This window comes from Nannobrachium achirus, assembly GCF_963921795.1.
Source record: "Nannobrachium achirus genome assembly, chromosome: 18".
NCBI lineage: Eukaryota > Metazoa > Chordata > Actinopteri > Myctophiformes > Myctophidae > Nannobrachium > Nannobrachium achirus.
The window spans coordinates 53,036,669-53,056,159 of NC_137825.1; the positions used below are offsets into that span (position 1 = coordinate 53,036,669).

The 19,491-nt window shown below is 44.1% G+C and overlaps 1 protein-coding gene across 1 annotated transcript in view; it reads right to left on the reverse strand.

The window, feature by feature from the left end:
- The window catches only part of crhr1 (corticotropin releasing hormone receptor 1), a gene marked incomplete at both ends in the record, with an annotated part of 198,324 nt that overhangs the window by 41,412 nt on the left and 137,421 nt on the right, over window positions 1-19,491 (reverse strand). Inside the window, one exon of the mRNA XM_080747505.1 lies at window positions 11,171-11,324. Coding sequence (XP_080603631.1) covers window positions 11,171-11,324 — 154 coding nt within the window. The remainder of the gene's footprint in view (window positions 1-11,170; window positions 11,325-19,491) is intronic.

Genomic DNA, 19,491 nt, shown 5'->3' on the forward strand with positions numbered 1-19,491 from the left:
TGCCGCGCTGTGTGAGCTTGTATATCTGCTATTTTTCAATAGTTAAAGCATTAAATAATGATACACAATAATACCTGTTCTAAATGGGTTAATTGTTAAGGGTAAAACGAGGAGTCATGCTCCGTTCCGCGACGGCATTTGCGCGCGCCGAGAATAGCCCGACCTACAAGCTCACAACGAGAGGCAGCGTCTGTGACACGTTGTGTGAGCTTGTGGGTCGGCTATTTTTGGGTCCCGCGCAGCACCGCGGGGCGACAGAGCATACATTTTTTTGGCATTAGGCAGCTAAACTGCCAGGATGGCCTTGCCATCCCTCCTCGTCAGCCAACTGTGTGTGTGTGTGCGTGCGTGCGTGCGTGCGTGCGTGCGTGCGTGCGTGCGTGCGTGCGTGCGTGCGTGCGTGCGTGCGTGCGTGTGTGTGTACCCGTTCTAACTACCCAGTGAGCACCGGAATTTTTTTTATGTCGCACCAAATGTCGCACCAAATTCTGGGCCCTGGGTACAAGGATTCACTGCGGGCCCCAAATGTTATTCAAAGGGGGAAAATAGCAGCTTGTGAACTTGTATATCTGCTATTCTTGAAAAATTGTTTGTGCAAGTCTTCTGAGGTTTTTTTGAAAAACTCATGTTTCTATATACTAGTCCTTACCCGTTCAAAGATATGAGCTCCGAAATGATGTGCAGTGTGTGGGTTATGGGATGTGCACTGTGCACACGGTATATGAGGGATGGAAAGTAACTTTAACTGGTACTTGCATGATAATATGTAGGAGCATCAATGTAAGAAATACCCGTTTCGTTTAATGGCTATGTGTGTGTGTGTGTGTGTGTGTGTGTGTGTGTGTGTGTGTGTGTGTGTGTGTGTGTGTGTGTGTGTGTGTGTGTGCAGCGGTTTGGACCGTGAGACCATCCGCAGAGTGGTCTGTGTTTCTTTTTGAGAGGGTCGGTCCGCCTGAAAAACGCGTTTTGGAACAAAACGGTTACGTTTTGCGCGTTTGTGACGCCCTCTACGGGTCGAATTGGAAATGCTTCTGGGGATTCGTTGAGTAAGCCACCCGCAACCTGTGGCAGAAATTCAGTGTTGACTCGACGTTTTGTTTGTGATTTATGGCTATTGTTTGCAAAACGGGCCCCTCCCGCTAACTTTGGAGGCCCGTTACGAACGAACGGTATGGACTATCAAAATATCCCTTGACTATGTTCATTGCATGGGTTCAGAGATCATGTGTACCCATTTTCGTGACATTTGAAGAAAATATGTAGGAAAAGGAGCAAAAAGTGTGTTTTGGAGAAAATTCAAAATGGCGGAAAATCTATCCTGACGCAAATGGGCGGGGCCTATATCGGGAGATGCGTATTGACCCAAGGAATCCAGGGAAACAAGAATTTTAATGTTCCGACCTACGGTTCAAGAGTTACAGGCCGAAACGTAAAGTGGACTGTTATAGCGCCACCATGAGGCCAACTGACAAAGTTATTTTTTATTTAATCCTTGATATCATTATAAATCTCCTCTCAGAGTTTTGTAACTGTAGCCCCTATGGTTTGCGAGAAAAAAAATATTGAATGTGAGTTTTTGCGATTCCCATTATAAGTCAATGGGAAAAATGTATTCACTAATAAATTAATATCAATTAAACGATTTGTGAAAGTGAAAAAAGGGCTTCACAGTTATGTCAGGTGTGTTCATATGCTAATGGTGATGCGATTTCAGATCAATTGCTCCAGCCACTGAGGAGAAACGCTGTTTCAGACACTCACTCAGACACTCACTCAGACATTTGGTGAATTATATGTTAGATGTCAGTGGTGCTCAAACTTTTTCATGTGAAGGACCCCCAAAATGATATGTATTTGGCCACGGACCCCCATCTCAAAACATTTAGTTCCAGGGAACCCCCCAGAAGCAAAATTTGAGTTACAAATGTTCGCTTAAAAAATACATTATATTCAAAGATTTGCACACATTTTCAAGGCACTTGGTGCTGCGCTGTGAGCTTGTTTATCTGCTATTTTTCAATAGCTAAAGTATAAAATAATTCCAGGCCCCTCCACCTTGGGCCCTGGTAACTCAGTCCCACTTTTCCCCCCCTTGTGACGCCCCTGGGGGGATGATGATGATGATGTGTTTGAAGAAAAGAAATAAATAAAACCAAAAATCGCTACACATCTCCGTACAGTGTTCGAAATCTCCTGTTTCTTTCATCACGTCGCCTATTTTCCGCCCCATATGGCCTTTTCCGCACGCACACTCGCACGCACGCACGCACGCACGCACGCACGCGCGCACGCACGCACGCACACACACACACACACACACACACACACACACACACACACACCATGTCGGGGTAGCTGGAGCCTAAGCAGGGGCGTCACAAGGGGGGGAAAGTGGGACTGAGTTACTAGGGCCCAAGGTGGAGGGGCCTTCATTATTTTATACTTAAGCTATTGAAAAATAGCAGGTATACAAGCTCACTGCGCGGCACCGAGTGCCGTGCTGCGAGATTGTAGATCTGTTATTTTTGAAAAGTCGTGAAAATGTGTACAAATCTTTGAATATATGTATTTTTTAAGCGAACATTTGTAACTCAAATTTAGCTTCTGGGGGGTCCCTGGAACAAAATATTTTGAGATGGGGGTCCGTGGCCAAATACATATCATTTTGGGGATCCTTCACATGAAAAGGTTTGAGCACCACTGACATAGAAACAGGTTTTTCAAAAAATAGCAGATCAACAAGCTCACAGCGCGGCACTCGGTGCCGCGCTGTGAGCTTGTATATCTGCTATTTTTCAATAGTTAAAGCACAAATAACGTGTTCCCATGTCTAAATGGGTTAAACCCCCTCCCCCTATGAAGAACATTCATGGGGGGCCCGCAGTGAATCCTTGTACCCAGGGCCCAGGATTTGGTGCGACAAAAAAGGAAAATGGAAATTGATCATGTTCTCTCTCCCTCTCCTCCTTTCACACCAACGCCAAAGAAATCTGCCGTCGCCCGCTTCACATCTGTCACTTTGCAAGCGGAGTTCACACTGCCTTGAGGGTGGGAGGGCGGGGGGGGGGACGGGGGGGGGGGGGGGACGGGGGGACGACTGTACCCAGCTGGCACAAAACACTAATCTCTGCACAGCATAGTTTAACGCGCCAAGGCCGGGAAGGCGTCTGTGTGTCGCGTTAGATTTCCGCCACCTTAACCCTTGTTTTATACTTTGCAGATGTACAAGCTCCCAGCGTGGCACTCGTTTGTAGATCTGCTATTTTTTAAAGAAATCGTGACAGTTTGTGTGCAAGTCTTTGAATAAATTGACCCGATTCTATGAACGTCTCCTAAATCCTAATACGTAAAAAAAAATAAAAAAAAAATTGAATGTCAAGGACCTCTAGAATTATATCGTCGTTGTCGGCAATGTCGGGTGAAAAGCTTGTATGTCCAAAACCGTTCGTTTTGCATTTTTCATTTTTTAAAATGATTGAAACTACAACGCCTCGCGTTGCGAGGCGTTGTGTGCTTATAGATCTGCTGCTTTCACTGCTTTTGTGAGACAGCCTTGTGTGATGCTTTACTTTGCGAAAAAAAAACATACAAATTTGAAACTTGGAGATACGAGGTTTCCACCCGACAACGACGATATGTATTTGACTGTGGGCCCAAAAAAGATGTCAAAAATATGTTGTTCCAGGGACCCCACGTGAAAGAAAGATTTTAGTTAAAAATGTCAGCTTTAAAAGAATATAATAGTATATATATATTCAGATTTGACAAATTTTCAAAAATAGCAGGCGTCTAGCGCTACGAGTTTGTAGATCTGCTACTTTCCAAACAGCCAAAAGTATGAAATAATAAGTTAAAGCGACACAGAGGCGTTCCAGGTCCTCATGGGTTAATCTGACAGAGTGAAAAGGGGTATTAGGAAACGCTGTGCTAATACGTTTCAGTGCTGTCAAAGGAGATCCTCGAAGCTCCGGGAAAAAAAAGAAGAAAAGTCTGCTTTCCGGGGCCGCCTCGAGAGGGTCCTCGCGGGGTCCTGTGGTCATGACATTTCATCAATGCATCAAAGATCGTAGCTCCTTTCGGAAACCTCTCCTTCCGCTGCTACGGAGCTCCGAGATGAGGTTCCTCCACGTAGTCAACCAGAATCTTCCGACTGGGTGGAAGATCCGCCCTTAGCGATCACTTCTTACCTTTCAGTGTTGTTTTTGACAGCAAATTTTGATTTAGTTTTAGTCATAGTCTTTTGAATAAAATGTCATTTAGTTTTAGTCATAATTTAGTCACCTGAAAAGTTTTAGTTTTAGTCAAATTATAGTCGACTAAATATCATGAGATTTTAGGCGACTAAATCTACGGTTGATTTAACTGAAATGTATTTTGGCAGGCCTTGATGGCATCGTAATGACTGATTTAACACTTGATTGCGTGCTGAAAATAGCCGATCTACAAGCTCACATCGCGTCACGGCGCGACGCGTTGTGAGCTTATAGATCTGCTATTTTCAGCACACAACACCTGAGAGCAACCAAACATAAAATTACTCTCTTCAGCACTAGTCCCTCCCTAACGTTTTAGTCTAGTTTTTATTTTGTTGACGAAATTGTCAATATATTTAGTCTTAGTTTTAGTCATCACGGCTTAGTTTTTATCAGTGAAAAAAACGCAGTCAACAAACGTTTTTCATCATAGTTTTAGTTGACGAAATCAACACTGTTACCTTTGGTGAACATTCTATCCCAAAAGTGAAGGTTTTCTGCTGAAAAAAAAAGAAAATTCCGCTGAAATCTAAGCAAATGGTTGAAATAAAGAGTTTATATCGCTCATTTTGTCAGCCGGTTCGGTGTTTTCCCCATAGACTAACTTCCGGGCTCCAGTGCTATACAGTCTATGGGGAAAACACAGAACCGGCTGACAAAATGAGCGATATAAACTCTTTATTTCAAGACGTAGCTTTGATTTTCTTTCACGCTTGAGGAGTAAAACGATGAGAGATGAGCAGAAAACCTTCACCTTTTGGATAGAATGTTCACCAAAACGTAAGAAGTGATCACTACGGCGGATCTTCCGCCCAGCTGGAAGATTCTGGTCGACGACAGGGCGTAACCTCACCTTGGAGAGAGAGGTTCCGAAAGGAGCTACAAAGATCCAGGGGCGAGGCCAGAACAGAGAAATAGGGTGGGCCTGGCAAGTTCAGGGTGGGCCCAGCTTGGGAGGACTATTGTGCCCGCGTGGGCGCGAAAAACGTTTTTTTTTTTTTTTTTTTTTTTTTTTTTGCAGGTTTTTTCTGTCAATTATTAGGGTTTTTTGGGGTTAAAACGGGAGTGGGTGGCAGCAGCAATGAACAATAATACAATGCATCGAGTTTCTGGGCCCACCCAGGCCCACCCATTAAAACGCCCCTGTAAAGATCGCGAAGAATATAGGTCGGGTTCAGTTCCCTTTTTTCTCTCTCTCTTTCTCTCAACCGTTCAAACATTGAAAAATGTGCAAGACGGCTGTCACGTCTCATATACGGCACGATAATAACATGTCATAATAAATGCTTGTCATTGTCATGCAAATCACAGCTCGAACGGAGAGTGAGCGGTCGGTCGCAGTGAGCGAACGAGACTCCAACCAGTGGCGTCAGTTCAGCAGAAGCTAGGGTATGGCAAAGATGGGAGTTCTCATGGAAAATAGGCATTCAATTTTGGATAACACGGTTCTATTGAGAAAATAGCAGATCTACATGCTCACAACGCCTCGCGCTGCGAGGCGTTGTGAGCATGTAGATCGGCTATTTTCACAATGTCTGAAAAAAAGAGAGACTTTTGTCCGTTTTTTACACAGGTTTATACGGTTTCTTGGGCTGGATATGGCAGCCTGGAATGGTTTTTCAAGTGCAGCTAAACTTGGCATGTTAGTAAACGTGCCACAATTAACAATAATGCATTGCACCTGTGCAGCTGACCTGCGGAACCTGGTAATAGACCATTTTGTCAAGCTGGGGAGAATACAAGTGTGGAGAATATAATTATAATACCTTGTTAAAGTGACCATTATGTTAAATTTTGCATTTGTAGTTATTCTACTGTAATTTAACAACATAATAACCAGCCCAGATAAACAAAGAGGCATTCATGGATTTATATTTAAAAGTAACTTTTATTTTCCCCCCTGGACCCAGGGTATGGCAGCTGCATACCCCTGCCATACCCAATTGACGGCCCTGACTCCAACCACAGAATGAAGTTGTGCGGGGCTCGTCCAAGCAGCGCACTGAGAGACGGAGCGAGGGGAGAGGGGAGAGCGCATTTGTGCACGTCAGGGTTTCCCAAAGTGGGCGCCGGCACCCTAAGGTGCCGTGATAGTCCACGGGTGCCGCAGAATCATTTGGAATTCATCAATATCACTTCATCTGGGCCTTCGGGCGGCCCAGCGTCTAGTCGGCGACCTGGCCAACTCGGAACAATGTAAATAGGGAATGAATGCCCCGCCCTTTAATGCAAACCCCATTATACCTGTTTTTTACCTGGTCATAGGACCCGTTTTGACCATCTGTCTGCCTGTGTCCATTTATGCCCATATATGGAGATATCTGTATCTGTCTGTCTGTCTGTCGGCGTCCATTTTATGTCCATATATGGAGATCACTGCAGTTATAGTTCTGGGTCCATTTTATGCCCATATATGGAGATATCTGTCTATCTGCGTCCATTTTATGCCCATATATGGAGTATCTGTCTGTGCCTCCAACTGTGTTGCAGACACAGTGCCGGTTCCCCCTTTAATGCAAACCTCATTATACCTGTTGTCATAGGACCCGTTTTGAACATCTGTTTGCCTGTGTCCATTTATGCCCATATATGGAGATATCTGTATCTGTCTGTCTGTCTGTCTGTCGGTGTCCATTTTATGTCCATATATGGAGATCACTGCAGTTATAGTTCTGGGTCCATTTTATGCCCATATATGGAGATATCTGTCTATCTGCGTCCACTTTATGCCCATATATGGAGTATCTGTCTGTGCCTCCAACTGTGTTGCAGACACAGTGCCGGTTCCCCCTTTAATGCAAACCTCATTATACCTGTTGTCATAGGACCCGTTTTGAACATCTGTTTGCCTGTGTCCATTTATGCCCATATATGGAGATATCTGTATCTGTCTGTCTGCGTCCATTTTATGCCCATATATGGAGATCTTTGACCATCTGTTTGCCTCTGTCCATTTATGTCCATATATGGAGATATCTGTATTTGTCTGTCTGCAATCCATTTTATGCCCATATATGGGGGCATTCATTTTATGCCCATATATGGAGAACGCGCGTGCCCGTGGGACGAACGGTTCTCGAGATACGCGGATTACATACATACATACACACTCACAGAGATTTTTTGTTGACTCATGTGGCGTACGTGATGTCAGAGCCTTTTATGAAGTGATGTCACAATGAGTCAGTTACTGTTACCTGCCCCTTCCTTGTATATATTGTATATACTGTATTTACTGATTGTATAGACCTACTGTTTTCTTTTTTCTTTACATATCTACTGCATAGTACTGTGTTCTATTTGTCTGTCATTCAATGTTATATGAGATACTTTAATGGTTTCCTGTTGAAATAAGCTTAGTCTTTTCATGGATCTCCTTTTAGTAGACCTTGTACCAGTGAACTGTACCGTCATGAATCTGTACATTTTCCTATGCAAACTTCTAATAAAGCCTTCAATCAATCAATCAAAAGCTTTCGCCGATTTCCTCCGGAACAGCCTGATGTCAACAATCAACCCCGCATAAGGAGATTCCGAACGTTTCGCGCCCGTTCGGGAAAACCGCGCGTCGGGTCGGGTCGAGACCCGGCACTGCACTCCGTGCCGCGGCGGGGAACGCGCGTGCCGAATCTGAAGCCGGTGGGACGAACGGTTCTCGAGATACGCGGATTACAGACACACAGACAGACAGACAGACACGCAGAGACTTCTCGCAGTTATAGATAGATAAAGTTGTCAAATATGTCAGTAATTTCTTTGTATATTTCGGTTATGTGTCATATCTACCATGTGCAACTTCAAAGCCTAAAAGCCAAACGTAAATGTCATTGTCAACGACAAAGACACAATTAAATCGTTAATCGCAATTAATTGGGTGACAAATAATCGTCATGTAAAATGTCATGATCGTGACAGCCCTATCCAGAACTATTGGTCTGATGTCGTAAACAGAACTGTCAACTACCGGTACTTCCGGACGTCCCTATAGCGCCAAACCCCTTGTGTCTTATACTTGGTCTCCCAGACGCGTGTATCAGAACAACATCCCGCTTCCAGCAGTGGAAGCTTGTGATTGGCTGAACCGGATGTAGCGAGCACTCTGTTGTGTTCGCCTGGACCGCGCTGAGGTGCCGAGAGCTCACTCGTGTATAAGTTATAGGTAATATAATAGGCCTACATGCGATGTTTCATAACATATAACACAAGAAATAATCATAACACATTATAAACATTCTATATTTATAAGGTCAAGTATTCTACTTAATAATTGGGACTTACAAGCACCATTATCATAGTTATAATAGACCTACATTTAAAGTAGTTTAGGCATTTTGGTTTGATAAGGTTGTGGGCAGAACAATTTGTCCTTGTTATTTGACTATTTTTACTTGAATTATAATTAAAGACACTTCATTGTGAATTAGTGATTATAATAAATAGCCTATGTCGCGATTGTTGTTATAGTTAGATTGTGTTTATAATGTAACGCCGGCGCGCCTCCGTCATCTCCACCGAAAACAAGCGCTCCGCCCTTGTTCCATTGTTGGAACCGGGATGTTGTTTTGATACACGCCTCCCAGATGGTCACATTGTAAATGTCAATCATAAAAGGCTGTTCAATGTGTTAACGTTTGCTGCCAGGAAGAATATTCTCCTGTTTTGGATCAAGGACGTTGCTCCTTTCCAAAAAAATCATGGCACAGTATTATAATGGATTGTATTCCTTGTGCCTTGTACCTCACATGTATGTTACACTCCAAGATAGACGCCTTTTATGAAATCTGGGACCCGTATTTAAGATTCATTGGGCCCGCGCTGTCTGCTGCTGTGCTTAAAGGGTTCCCCCTGTCAGCCCTGACCTCTGTCTGTCAGTGTTTTATTTGTCTTGCTGTTTCTGGAATGACGCTGAATTGACCGATCGCTATGCCCCTCCAAAAGCCGTCCTTGTCCAATGCCAAGTTAGCAACAGGTTACTAACGCAGCAGACTTGGCAAGCTGCCATGGCGGCGCGCATCGGTGTCTGGCTGCTAGATAGAGATGGGATTTATGGTTCTTTGAAGTGAACCGGATCTCTGAGATCCGTTCCTTTCAAAGAGCCGTTCAAAAGACTGGCTCATTTTAGTTACTGGTTACTTTGTAGATTTTGATTATGATTGTAAATCACTTCCACCCATATAGGCCTATACATTTTGGCCATTGGATACATTTCTGGCATTTGAAAATAGGTGATCTACAAGCTCACAATGTGTCACGTTGCGATGCATTGTGAGCTTGTAGATCGGCTATTTGCAAATGATTTTTCTACATTTTACTCATTGGAAAACCTGTGAAACAGGACATTCTGCATAATGAGTACGTTCTAATATTGGTACTTTAAGTACATTTTGAAACCAATACTATTTTACTTTTACTCTAGTACATTAATAACATTCCAAACTTGATTGCAGTATTGATATGTTTACCTAAGTAAAGACATGTAGTACTTTTCCCACCACTGTTCATTAGAAAGGAACGGCTCCCTACTGTGAACCGAATCATATCGTTCATTTCAAAGAGTCGTTCAACAGACTCGATTCGTTCGCGAACGTCCCACCCACTCGCTTCCGTGTCACAAACACTGAAACAAAAACAGAACGGATTGCACTGACCTACACAAACCCACGGGAATAATTTAGGAGCACTTCATGAGAAAATATAACTGGTAAAACTTGTGTACTGTATGTTAATCTGACTTTAGTATAGGCTATTGTTTTCTTCCTGGACGTGCGTTTGTTTGTGGCAGGTTAGTCTGCAGCTGGGTGCTATTGCTGCACGCCGCCATGGCAGCTTGCCAAGGCACCCGCCTTAGTAACCTGTCGCTAAACGTGGCATTGGGCAAGCACGGCTTTAGGAGGGGCATAGCGATCGGTCAATTGTGTTCGGGTGAATTTCGTTTCCGATCTGGATTGGGTGCCTGCCCTCTCCATGCTGAGGGGGTCGTGGGGGGCTGGGGAGTGATTTCTTCATCTATGTATAGACTTTTCCATTCTACTTCAGGGTATTGTGTCTGAGCTGGTCTTGTTTGTGAAAGAAAAAACAGGACATACTCGGATTACATCTACTCTGAGCCTTGGAAATAGGTACAATCAATACAATTTTGGGCACATGGGGATTCTATGGTTTCATCCTGGGCAACCAGCGTGTTAAATTAACAGCAGTAATTCGGGGGTGGCATGGATGAAAAGGTTATTTACAGGGGTGCCCTGTAGTCGGAAGGCCTTAGGGTTTTTTCGTGCTAATCAGTCTACATTTTGCACAGATGTAGCCCAGGGTTTGCTCTAATGATTTAGCTGGGGCGCCCGAGTTTGCGACCTCCGGGGTCGCCACAGTGGCCAAATCAAGTTGGGCTCCCATCGACTGTCTATACAGGACCCAGAAAAACAGGGTTTCTGAGTATTTAAGTAGGATGTAGGGGTCTAACTAGGGGTTTGTCATGATGCTGAATCCATTGCAAGCATTTGTTTTGCACAAAAAACATTCCTTGGGCTAGAAATGGCCCCAGAAAACACCCAAAAAAAATCACTAAACTAAACCATCGTTTTCTGGGGCCATTTGTAGCCCAAACAAATGATTCAGTATCATGACAAACCCCTCGTTAGACCCCTCACATCCTACTTAAATACCCAGAAAAAGAAAATGTTTTTCTGGGTATTTTCCTCCTGTATAGAAAGTCGAACTTGATTTGGCTGCTGTGGCGACCCCGAAGGTCGCAAACTCGGGCGCCCTAGCTAAATCATTAGAGCAAGCCCTGGGCTACATATGTGCAAAATTTGGCGCTTTTAGACTGATTAGCACCAAATTACCATTCTATCTCCCTAAGGCCCCCGACTACTGAGTCAAAAAAGGTTTGAAGACCCCTCCCTCCCTGGCATACGTACACCAGCCGATGCAGATGAACATCCACTTGCGCAGCTTGTCGGTGGAGTAGGTGAGCACGATGGCCGTGTGGAGGTAGCAGCCCTCGCCGAACATCCAGAAGAAGTTGGTGGAGTGGAAATAGTTGAAGGAGGCCGTGACGAGACGGCACCAAACCTAGGGGGGAGGAGGGAATCGATTCATGGGTTATAAATAATGTATGCATTCATTCCAAAACCTCGTAATTAGGTTAACGCTTAATTTGTTCAGCGGCACGCCTATTGCGTCAAACAATGCCCCGCGGCGAATGGGATATCAAAGCCTTATGCGCCTCATTCTTGATCAGATGTTAACCGAATTAGACCGGGTACGCATTATTGCGTGTTATTTTATGCTTTAGCTATTTTTTTTAAATCTTGAAAATTGAAATGTTGACCCGATTCTATAAGTGTCTCCTAAATCCTTCTGTTTTTTGGAGAAAAAGAAAACTATGTTTCTATGTCAGTGGTGCTCAAACCTTTTCATGTCAAGGACCCCCAAAATGATATGTATTTGACCAAGGACTCCCATCTCAAAATATTTAGTTCCAGGGACTCCCAGAAGCAAAATTTTAGTTACAAACGTTCGATTTAAAAATACATATGTATTCAAAGATTTGCACAACATTTTCAAGATTTTAAAAAAATAGCAGATCTACAAGCTCGCAGCGCGGCACTCGGTGCCGCGCTGTGAGCTTGTATATCTGCTATTTTTCAATAGTTAAAAGCATTCAATAATTCTAGGCCTACGTGGCTTAATATAGCCCAGGAAACCGGGTCAGATTACTAGCGAAGCGTCTGATGGGAAGATTGATGGGGAATAATCCACTCTAGATAATTGAAACGCAAGATACAAAATGCAGCTTTTGTTCATTGCTTTTCTTTTTCTTGCCTGCAGATGATGATTCCATTTGTGTGGAAAGGATATGCTTTTAGCTCCATTCACAAGTAATTCCGCTTTGGTATTTATCTCTAATCTGACAGGGTCTACATATAAACCATTCTACTACTAATACTACTGTCTCTGTGGCCTCCGACTCTGCTGTTGTGGCCTGCACACACACACACACACGCGCACGCGCACGCACACGCACACGCACACACACACACACACACACACACACACACACACACACACACACACACACACACACACACAAACACACACACAACGATGTGACAATATGTCAGTGGTCAAATAAGGACAGGACTGTTGCCTGTGGTTAGAAGTATAGGGCTGCGAATCTTTGGGTATCCGACGATTCGATTCAGAAATCGATTCTTGGGGTCGCGATTCACATTTTTTTTTAGATTCTTTCAAATCCAAACGATTCGAATTCAGAAACGATTACTTTCCGATTTAAAAACTATTCTCGATTCAAAAAGATTCTCTATTCAAAACGATTCTCTGTTCAATTCATATATCAGGATCTACTCCAGTCTGCTGGCATGAAAGCCAGGTACATTTACGTAGCTTTTATAATTTATCGCAGTGATGTAAACAAACAAAGGTAAATCCAAGACAACATGTCTGATTTATTCATGCTTGCACACATTCTTTTAACTTGTACAAACACAACATAATATCTAAAAAATTATCGTAGTAAAAGATAAAATAAAAGTAAAAATTTTAAAATAAAAATCATAATATCTAATAAATAATATTTTTGGAAATGAGAATCGATTCTGAATCTTACCATGTTAGAAACACGATTCAAATTCGAATCGATTTTTTCCTGCACCCCTAGTTAGAAGGTAGCCTGGGTACCAGTTAGCTCTGGTCCAGAGCGTCAGCTGCTGCACTGACACTCTGACAGGCAGCTGGCCAGGATTTCTGTACCCTTATGAGGGCTTAAAGAGGTGGTGCCATGATTTTTACCCCCTCTAAAACATGATTATCAGGTATTATGATTATACTAGGAGGAAGATTTTTTCCAAAAAAGTATCCACGAGTTTCCAACGCCCCATAGTGCATTGCGCAGACGCTGTACCGAGCTTCCGGCGCGGCGCCACAGACGAGTGTGATTTACAAGCTCACAACAGCCTGCATCTGCGACGCGACGTGAGCTTGTATGTCTGCGGTTAAACCGGAAGTATGGTCCAAATAATCTCCAGTCGCCTCCAGCAAACTCCCGCGGAAAGAGGTGGATACAGAAAGAGTTAAAATTGGGTTTTTATGTGGCCACACCCCCAGTTCATTAAGTATGCATGGATGTCATGGTGGGTGGTGACTAGAGTTCTCAACGGGCCTGAAAATTAAGGCCCGGCCCTAACTGAGCCCGACAGGGTCGGGCCGAGGCCCGGCCCGACCCTAACTAGTTTCATCATTTTAAGCCCGAAGCCCTAAAAAGCCAGAGTGAAGGAAAATAAACAAATTTAAAAACGCCTCCAGGTGGCGCCACGCCACCACCGCGGTGACCGTACCATGTGTTATTATAGCGAGTAGTAGGCTGAGAGAGTGAGATTAGCCTACCTTTCCACTTTTGGTTCGGCAATGTTAGCATGTTCTCTCATGAAGAAAAGTTTAATTGCGACCGTCAGGGAGCAGTTTACTATGAAAACCTCCACCGGCCGTCCGTCCGTCCGTCGGTCGGTCGGTCGGTCGGTCACACGTCACACGTCACACCTTTGCCCTGCTCATATCTCCGCATCAGTATATAGGGCTTGTTTGTTTATTGTATGACATCACGCCACATCATCAGCTGTGGACTCTGTGATGTCATCGTATCGCATCAGTATATAGGGCTTGTTTGTTTATTGTATGACATCACGCCACATCATCAGCTGTGGACTCTGTGATGTCATCGTATCTCCATATATGGCCATCTCCGTATATGGAGATATAAGTCGTCCATGCCCAAGTATGGGCTGGTGAGGTCAGACTTTGTGTGATGCGTAGGTTATCTCCATATATGGAGATTCAACATTCCAGGCAATGCTCTCTTCCCTGGTGAGAATTGCCCCTTTATATAGGGCTTGTTTGTGTATTGTATGACATCATGCCACATCATCAGCTGTGGACTCTGTGATGTCATCGTATCTCCATATATGGCCATCTCCGTATATGGAGATATAAGTCGTCCATGCCCAAGTATGGGCTGGTGAGGTCAGACTTTGTGTGATGCGTAGGTTATCTCCATATATGGAGATTCAACATTCCAGGTGTAACTATGGCTACCCGTATGACGTGAGAGGTGGAGGTTGTGATATTTGTGGAGATAAGCGACCAACGGTCGCTTATCTCCCGATTAGGGAGTCTTACTGGTAGTAAACTGCTCCCTGACGGTCGCAAAAACCTCCACCGGCCGTCCGTCGGTCGGTCGGTCGGTCGGTCGGTCGGTCGGTCGGTCACACGTCACACGTCACACCTTTGCCCTGCTCATATCTGGGCTCGTTTGTGTATTGTATGACATCACGCCACATCATCGGCTGAGGACTGTGTGTCATCATATCTCCATATATGGAGACATAAGTTGCTCATGCCCAAATATGGGCTGGTGAGGTCAGACTTAGTGTGATGCGTAGGTTATCTCCATATATGGAGATTCAACTTCAATGAGTAACCATGGCAAATCACACCGTACACAAATGACCCTTATATAAGACCGGCATTATCTACCGACAGCTGCTATAAGCCAACCCTGGCGATAAGGTCTGAGTCGAAGAAATGCTTCTTTCCTGGTATAAGACCGGCATTGTCTGTCGTACATTTCGGTCAATTCCAGTGGGGATGCCATTGAAAAGTTAATCTAGTTGTACAAAGTAATCAAAGAATGGGTTGACTGGTAGGCTGGTTGACTGCTTTATCTGTGGAGAGTGTATGTCACTGAGAGTCCTTTTATAGCGATTGAAATCATGATGAGGTCACGATGAGTCATCTATGCCCAAATATAGATTTCTAGGTCAGATGGACCATGGAGTTTGTGATGTCAAACCTAGCAACCCAATATAAACAAACCTGATGTCAGACCTGAAGTATCCTTTTATACCCATATATGGAGATACAGAGATCTCCATATATGGGCATATTAGAAAGCCCATATATGGGCATATACGGATGACATCAGGGATATCCATATATGGGCATAAAAGGGACAAGGGCTTACAGTTAAGAGATCTCCATATATGGGCATATCAGAAAGCCCATATATGTTCATATACTGATGACATCAGGAATATCCATATATGGGCATAAAAGGGACAAGGACTTACAGTTAAGAGATCTCCATCTATGGGCATAAAGGGACAAGGACTGTTACAGTAGATATAGAGATGTCCATATATGGGCATACATGAACAAGGACTGACAAACACTGAGATCTCCATATAACCTATGGGAATATAAGGGACGAGGACAATGCGTAGCATTGTGAGCTTGTAGATCTATTTTCTAAATATTGTTGTACATTAAAACCTTGAAATGGGTCGTTCTGCATAGTACTTGGGATTTGTTCATGTAAATGTTCACATAGAGTGTAATAATTGGTAAAACAAACTTTTGGCCTATTTGTGGAGATAAGCGACCAACGGTCGCTTATCTCCCGATTAGGGAGTCTTACTGGTAGTAAACTGCTCCCTGACGGTCGCAATGAAAACCTCCACCGGCCGTCCGTCGGTCGGTCGGTCGGTCACACGTCACACGTCACACCTTTGCCCTGCTCATATCTCCGCATCAGTATGACATCACACCACATGTGTACACAAACCTTTGTGTACGTTGCTGTGGCAACAGTCTGTTGTTGCTGGTTTGTTAGTGTACGTTAGCAACCACCTTAGCAACCATGGTTTTACCCTAGCAACCAACTGTTTACCCTAGCAACCAACTGTTTACCATAGCAACCATGTTTTTTTACCCTAGCAACCAACTGTTTACCATAGCAACCAGATACGCAGAGCAGGGATCTCCATATATGGGCATAAACAGGTGACATCACACTGATGTCAGATACTCAGAGCAGGGATTTCTCCATAATATATGGGCATAAAAGGGATTCTGTTAGGGATCTCCATATATGGGCATAAAAGGGATTCTGTTAGGGATCTCCATATATGGGCATACAAGGGATTCTGTTAGGGATCTCCATATATGGGCATAAAAGGGATTCTGTTAGGGATCTCCATATATGGGCATAAAAGGGATTCTGTTAGGGATCTCCATATATGGGCATGAAAGGGATTCTGTTAGGGATCTCCATATATGGGCATAAAAGGGATTCTGTTAGGGATCTCCATATGGGCATAAAAGGGATTCTGTTAGGGATCTCCATATATGGGCATAAAAGGGATTCTGTTAGCTGTTAGTGATCTCCATATATGGGCATAAAAGGGATGCTGTTAGGGATCTCCATATATGGGCATAAAAGGGATTCTGTTAGGGATCTCCATATATGGGCATGAAAGGGATTCTGTTAGGGATCTCCATATATGGGCATAAAAGGGATTGTATCCCAGATGATGCCCTGTTAGGAGATCCACACTAACAGAATCCATATATGGTCCTACCGACAGCTGCTATAAGCCAACCCTGGCGATAAGGTCTGAGTCGAAGAAATGCTTCTTTCCTGGCAAGAATTGCCCCTTTATACTGTAGGGCTCGTTTGTGTATTGTATGACATCACGCCACATCATCGGCTGAGGACTGTGTGATGTCATCATATCTCCATATATGGAGACATAAGTTGCTCATGCCCAAATATGGGCTGGTGAGGTCAGACTTAGTGTGATGCGTAGGTTATCTCCATATATGGAGATTCAACTTCAATGAGTAACCATGGCAAACTGTCAACTGCCCGTATGTCTTGATAATTGGTAAAACAAATTTTTTGGCCTATTTGTGGAGATAAGCGACCAACGGTCGCTTATCTCCCGATTAGGGAGTCTTACTGGTCCTTAATCCTCCTCATCTTGTTCACACGGTGCAACGCATGCATCTGTCTGCTCTGCATGTGCCGTCTCTGTCACTCAACTCTCAGTGAGTCTCTCTCTCCTCCACTTTCTTTCGTTTCGTTTCGGACAAATTAGGAGTCGACCTGTTGTAACCCCACCATCCTATAGCTGCTGCTGTCGCTGATTTATGACCCTGGGCCTGGCTGGCCTGGATAAGAGATGCACTGATCTGCAAGTTCTAAACAAGTCAGATAGTGATGCAAAGCAGACTTCAGTGGGTTTGTAGATTGAATGGTGTTTTGGTGCGCAACAACACCAGCCTGCTATTATTAGCAACCTGCTGCCAGCATCGCTGACTGCGGCTCTCTGTCTCTCACTCAGTCTACTCTGCCTCGTCTGCTGCCAGTGGTGTGCTGCTCCGAGTGCTCGTACGGTCACATAGTAAATAAGCGAGTGAAACGCCAGTCAGCGCCATGTTCTTTATCTTTATTAAATATGAAAAAAAAATGAACTTTTTTTTTTTTTTACTGAACCTGAGGCTCGGCCCGACCCGACTAATTAGCATAAATGTTGAGCCCGGCCCGGCCCGAAAATGTCGGGTCGGGTCGGGTAGGGTCGGGTTCGGGCCGAAATTGAGAACTCTAGTGGTGACCCAGCTGAAGTTAGCCACACCCCACAGTGTTGGGTGAATGGTAATTAGGGGAGGAGTTGATTCTGTGATGTAATCGTATCTGTGTTTTTTAACTGACACTTTTGACCACAAGGTGGCAGCCTCCAAGAGAAAACAAACAAATACCAAGAGAATACATAATTGCTCATACAAACCACACCAGGGGGTCTAATGAAGTACTGTCAACCTCCTAGACACATGAAAAACAGAAAAAGTACAAAACTATGACACCACCTCTTTAACTTCAGTCAAAATAAACTAAATAAAACTAAATAAACTACTTCGCTACCCACCCAACCAAAGGTAGTTTCGCGTTGTTGGAAGTCTATTCTCCACGGTGGGAAACCTCCCAGCACCCCACCCACTCTGTAAAATACATTATTTTTGTCATGAAATAAAACGCACACACCTCGAGCCGGGAGCGAGCCACCGCCGACACAACCCGGAAGTGAGCGGAGGTCGAGTTGGATGCGTTTTATTTCATGACAAAAATGATGTATTTTACAGAGTGAGAGAGGTCTCCCAAGGGAGGCGAGACATACAAAACAAGTGAAAACCACTCTCAGCTTCTGATTGGTCTGTGGTGCGTGGCGGGGACAAAAACGCCGCTGAGCATAAAACGGACGCGTTTCGGCCTAAAGGCCTTCCTCAGTGTTTCAAACATGAGTTTGAAACACTGAGGAAGTAGCCTGACACTCAGCCTGAATTGACATTTCGTTTCACTCCATTATTCAGTCTGAGGTCGCTCCCACCGAGGGCGATTGCAGGGATGGCGTTGCCAAAAAAGAGGCAGTCTTCAACTGACCAACACATGACGTAGTGTTGTTATGTGTGGCTGGCTAGTGGCTAGCCTGTTGCTTGCTAGTGCTACTTGCTAACCAAAGAAACAGGCAGAATAGGAGCACTACAAACTAGTAATCAAACACAACATAACATGCCTGCTACTGGTGTTTCATAGCGAGATCGATGCGATCGCATTTTACCGCAATTTACCGCATTTTACCGCGACGCGATGCGCGGTACGGTACGGCGGCGGTGCTTGTTTACTTGGAAACGCACATGAGTTCTGGGAAAGCCCCACCCACACTGATCACAAGACGCTGATTCACAACGCTGATTTGCCGTACGGATTTTCGAACGAGGAAGGCCTCTTCAATGAGAGCGATGCTAGACCCCTGAATCGCCAAAATAGAAATTTAAAGGGGTGTGGCTAGCGATTCAGGGCCTTTAGGCCGAAACGCGTCCGTTTCTCTAAGTAGACTGCTGCTGCTGTGCCTATCAAATAAATACATACTTTTTAAAGTCATTATTCAAGAGAGTGTGGATATCCCCTTCATTCAGAGTGGGATAACAACATTGATGTTACGATTGAAAAAGTTGTATTAACCTTATAGGACTACTTATAGTCTATATCAGTGGTTCTCAACCTTTTCAGGCTCTTTACTCAAGTGTCCTTGAGCCAAAGGCACTTATCCCCAACCGCTTCAGCGGAGCAGCTCAGTGGCTCAACAGTGGTTGTGCAAGCAGCAGTGCTTGCTGCCCAGGTATGCATGTGTGTGTGTGTGTGTGCCGGTGTTGATGTTGACAGCACGTTTTATTTTCGTTTTAGTCTTTTGAATGAAATTCAGCTTAGTATTGGTCATATTTTAGTAATCTGAAATGTTTTAGTTTTAGTCTACGGTAGTTGAAGATTTCAGTCGTCTAAACCTGCAAAAATGTGTTGGGGGCGGTTATTAAAAACTATTAAAAA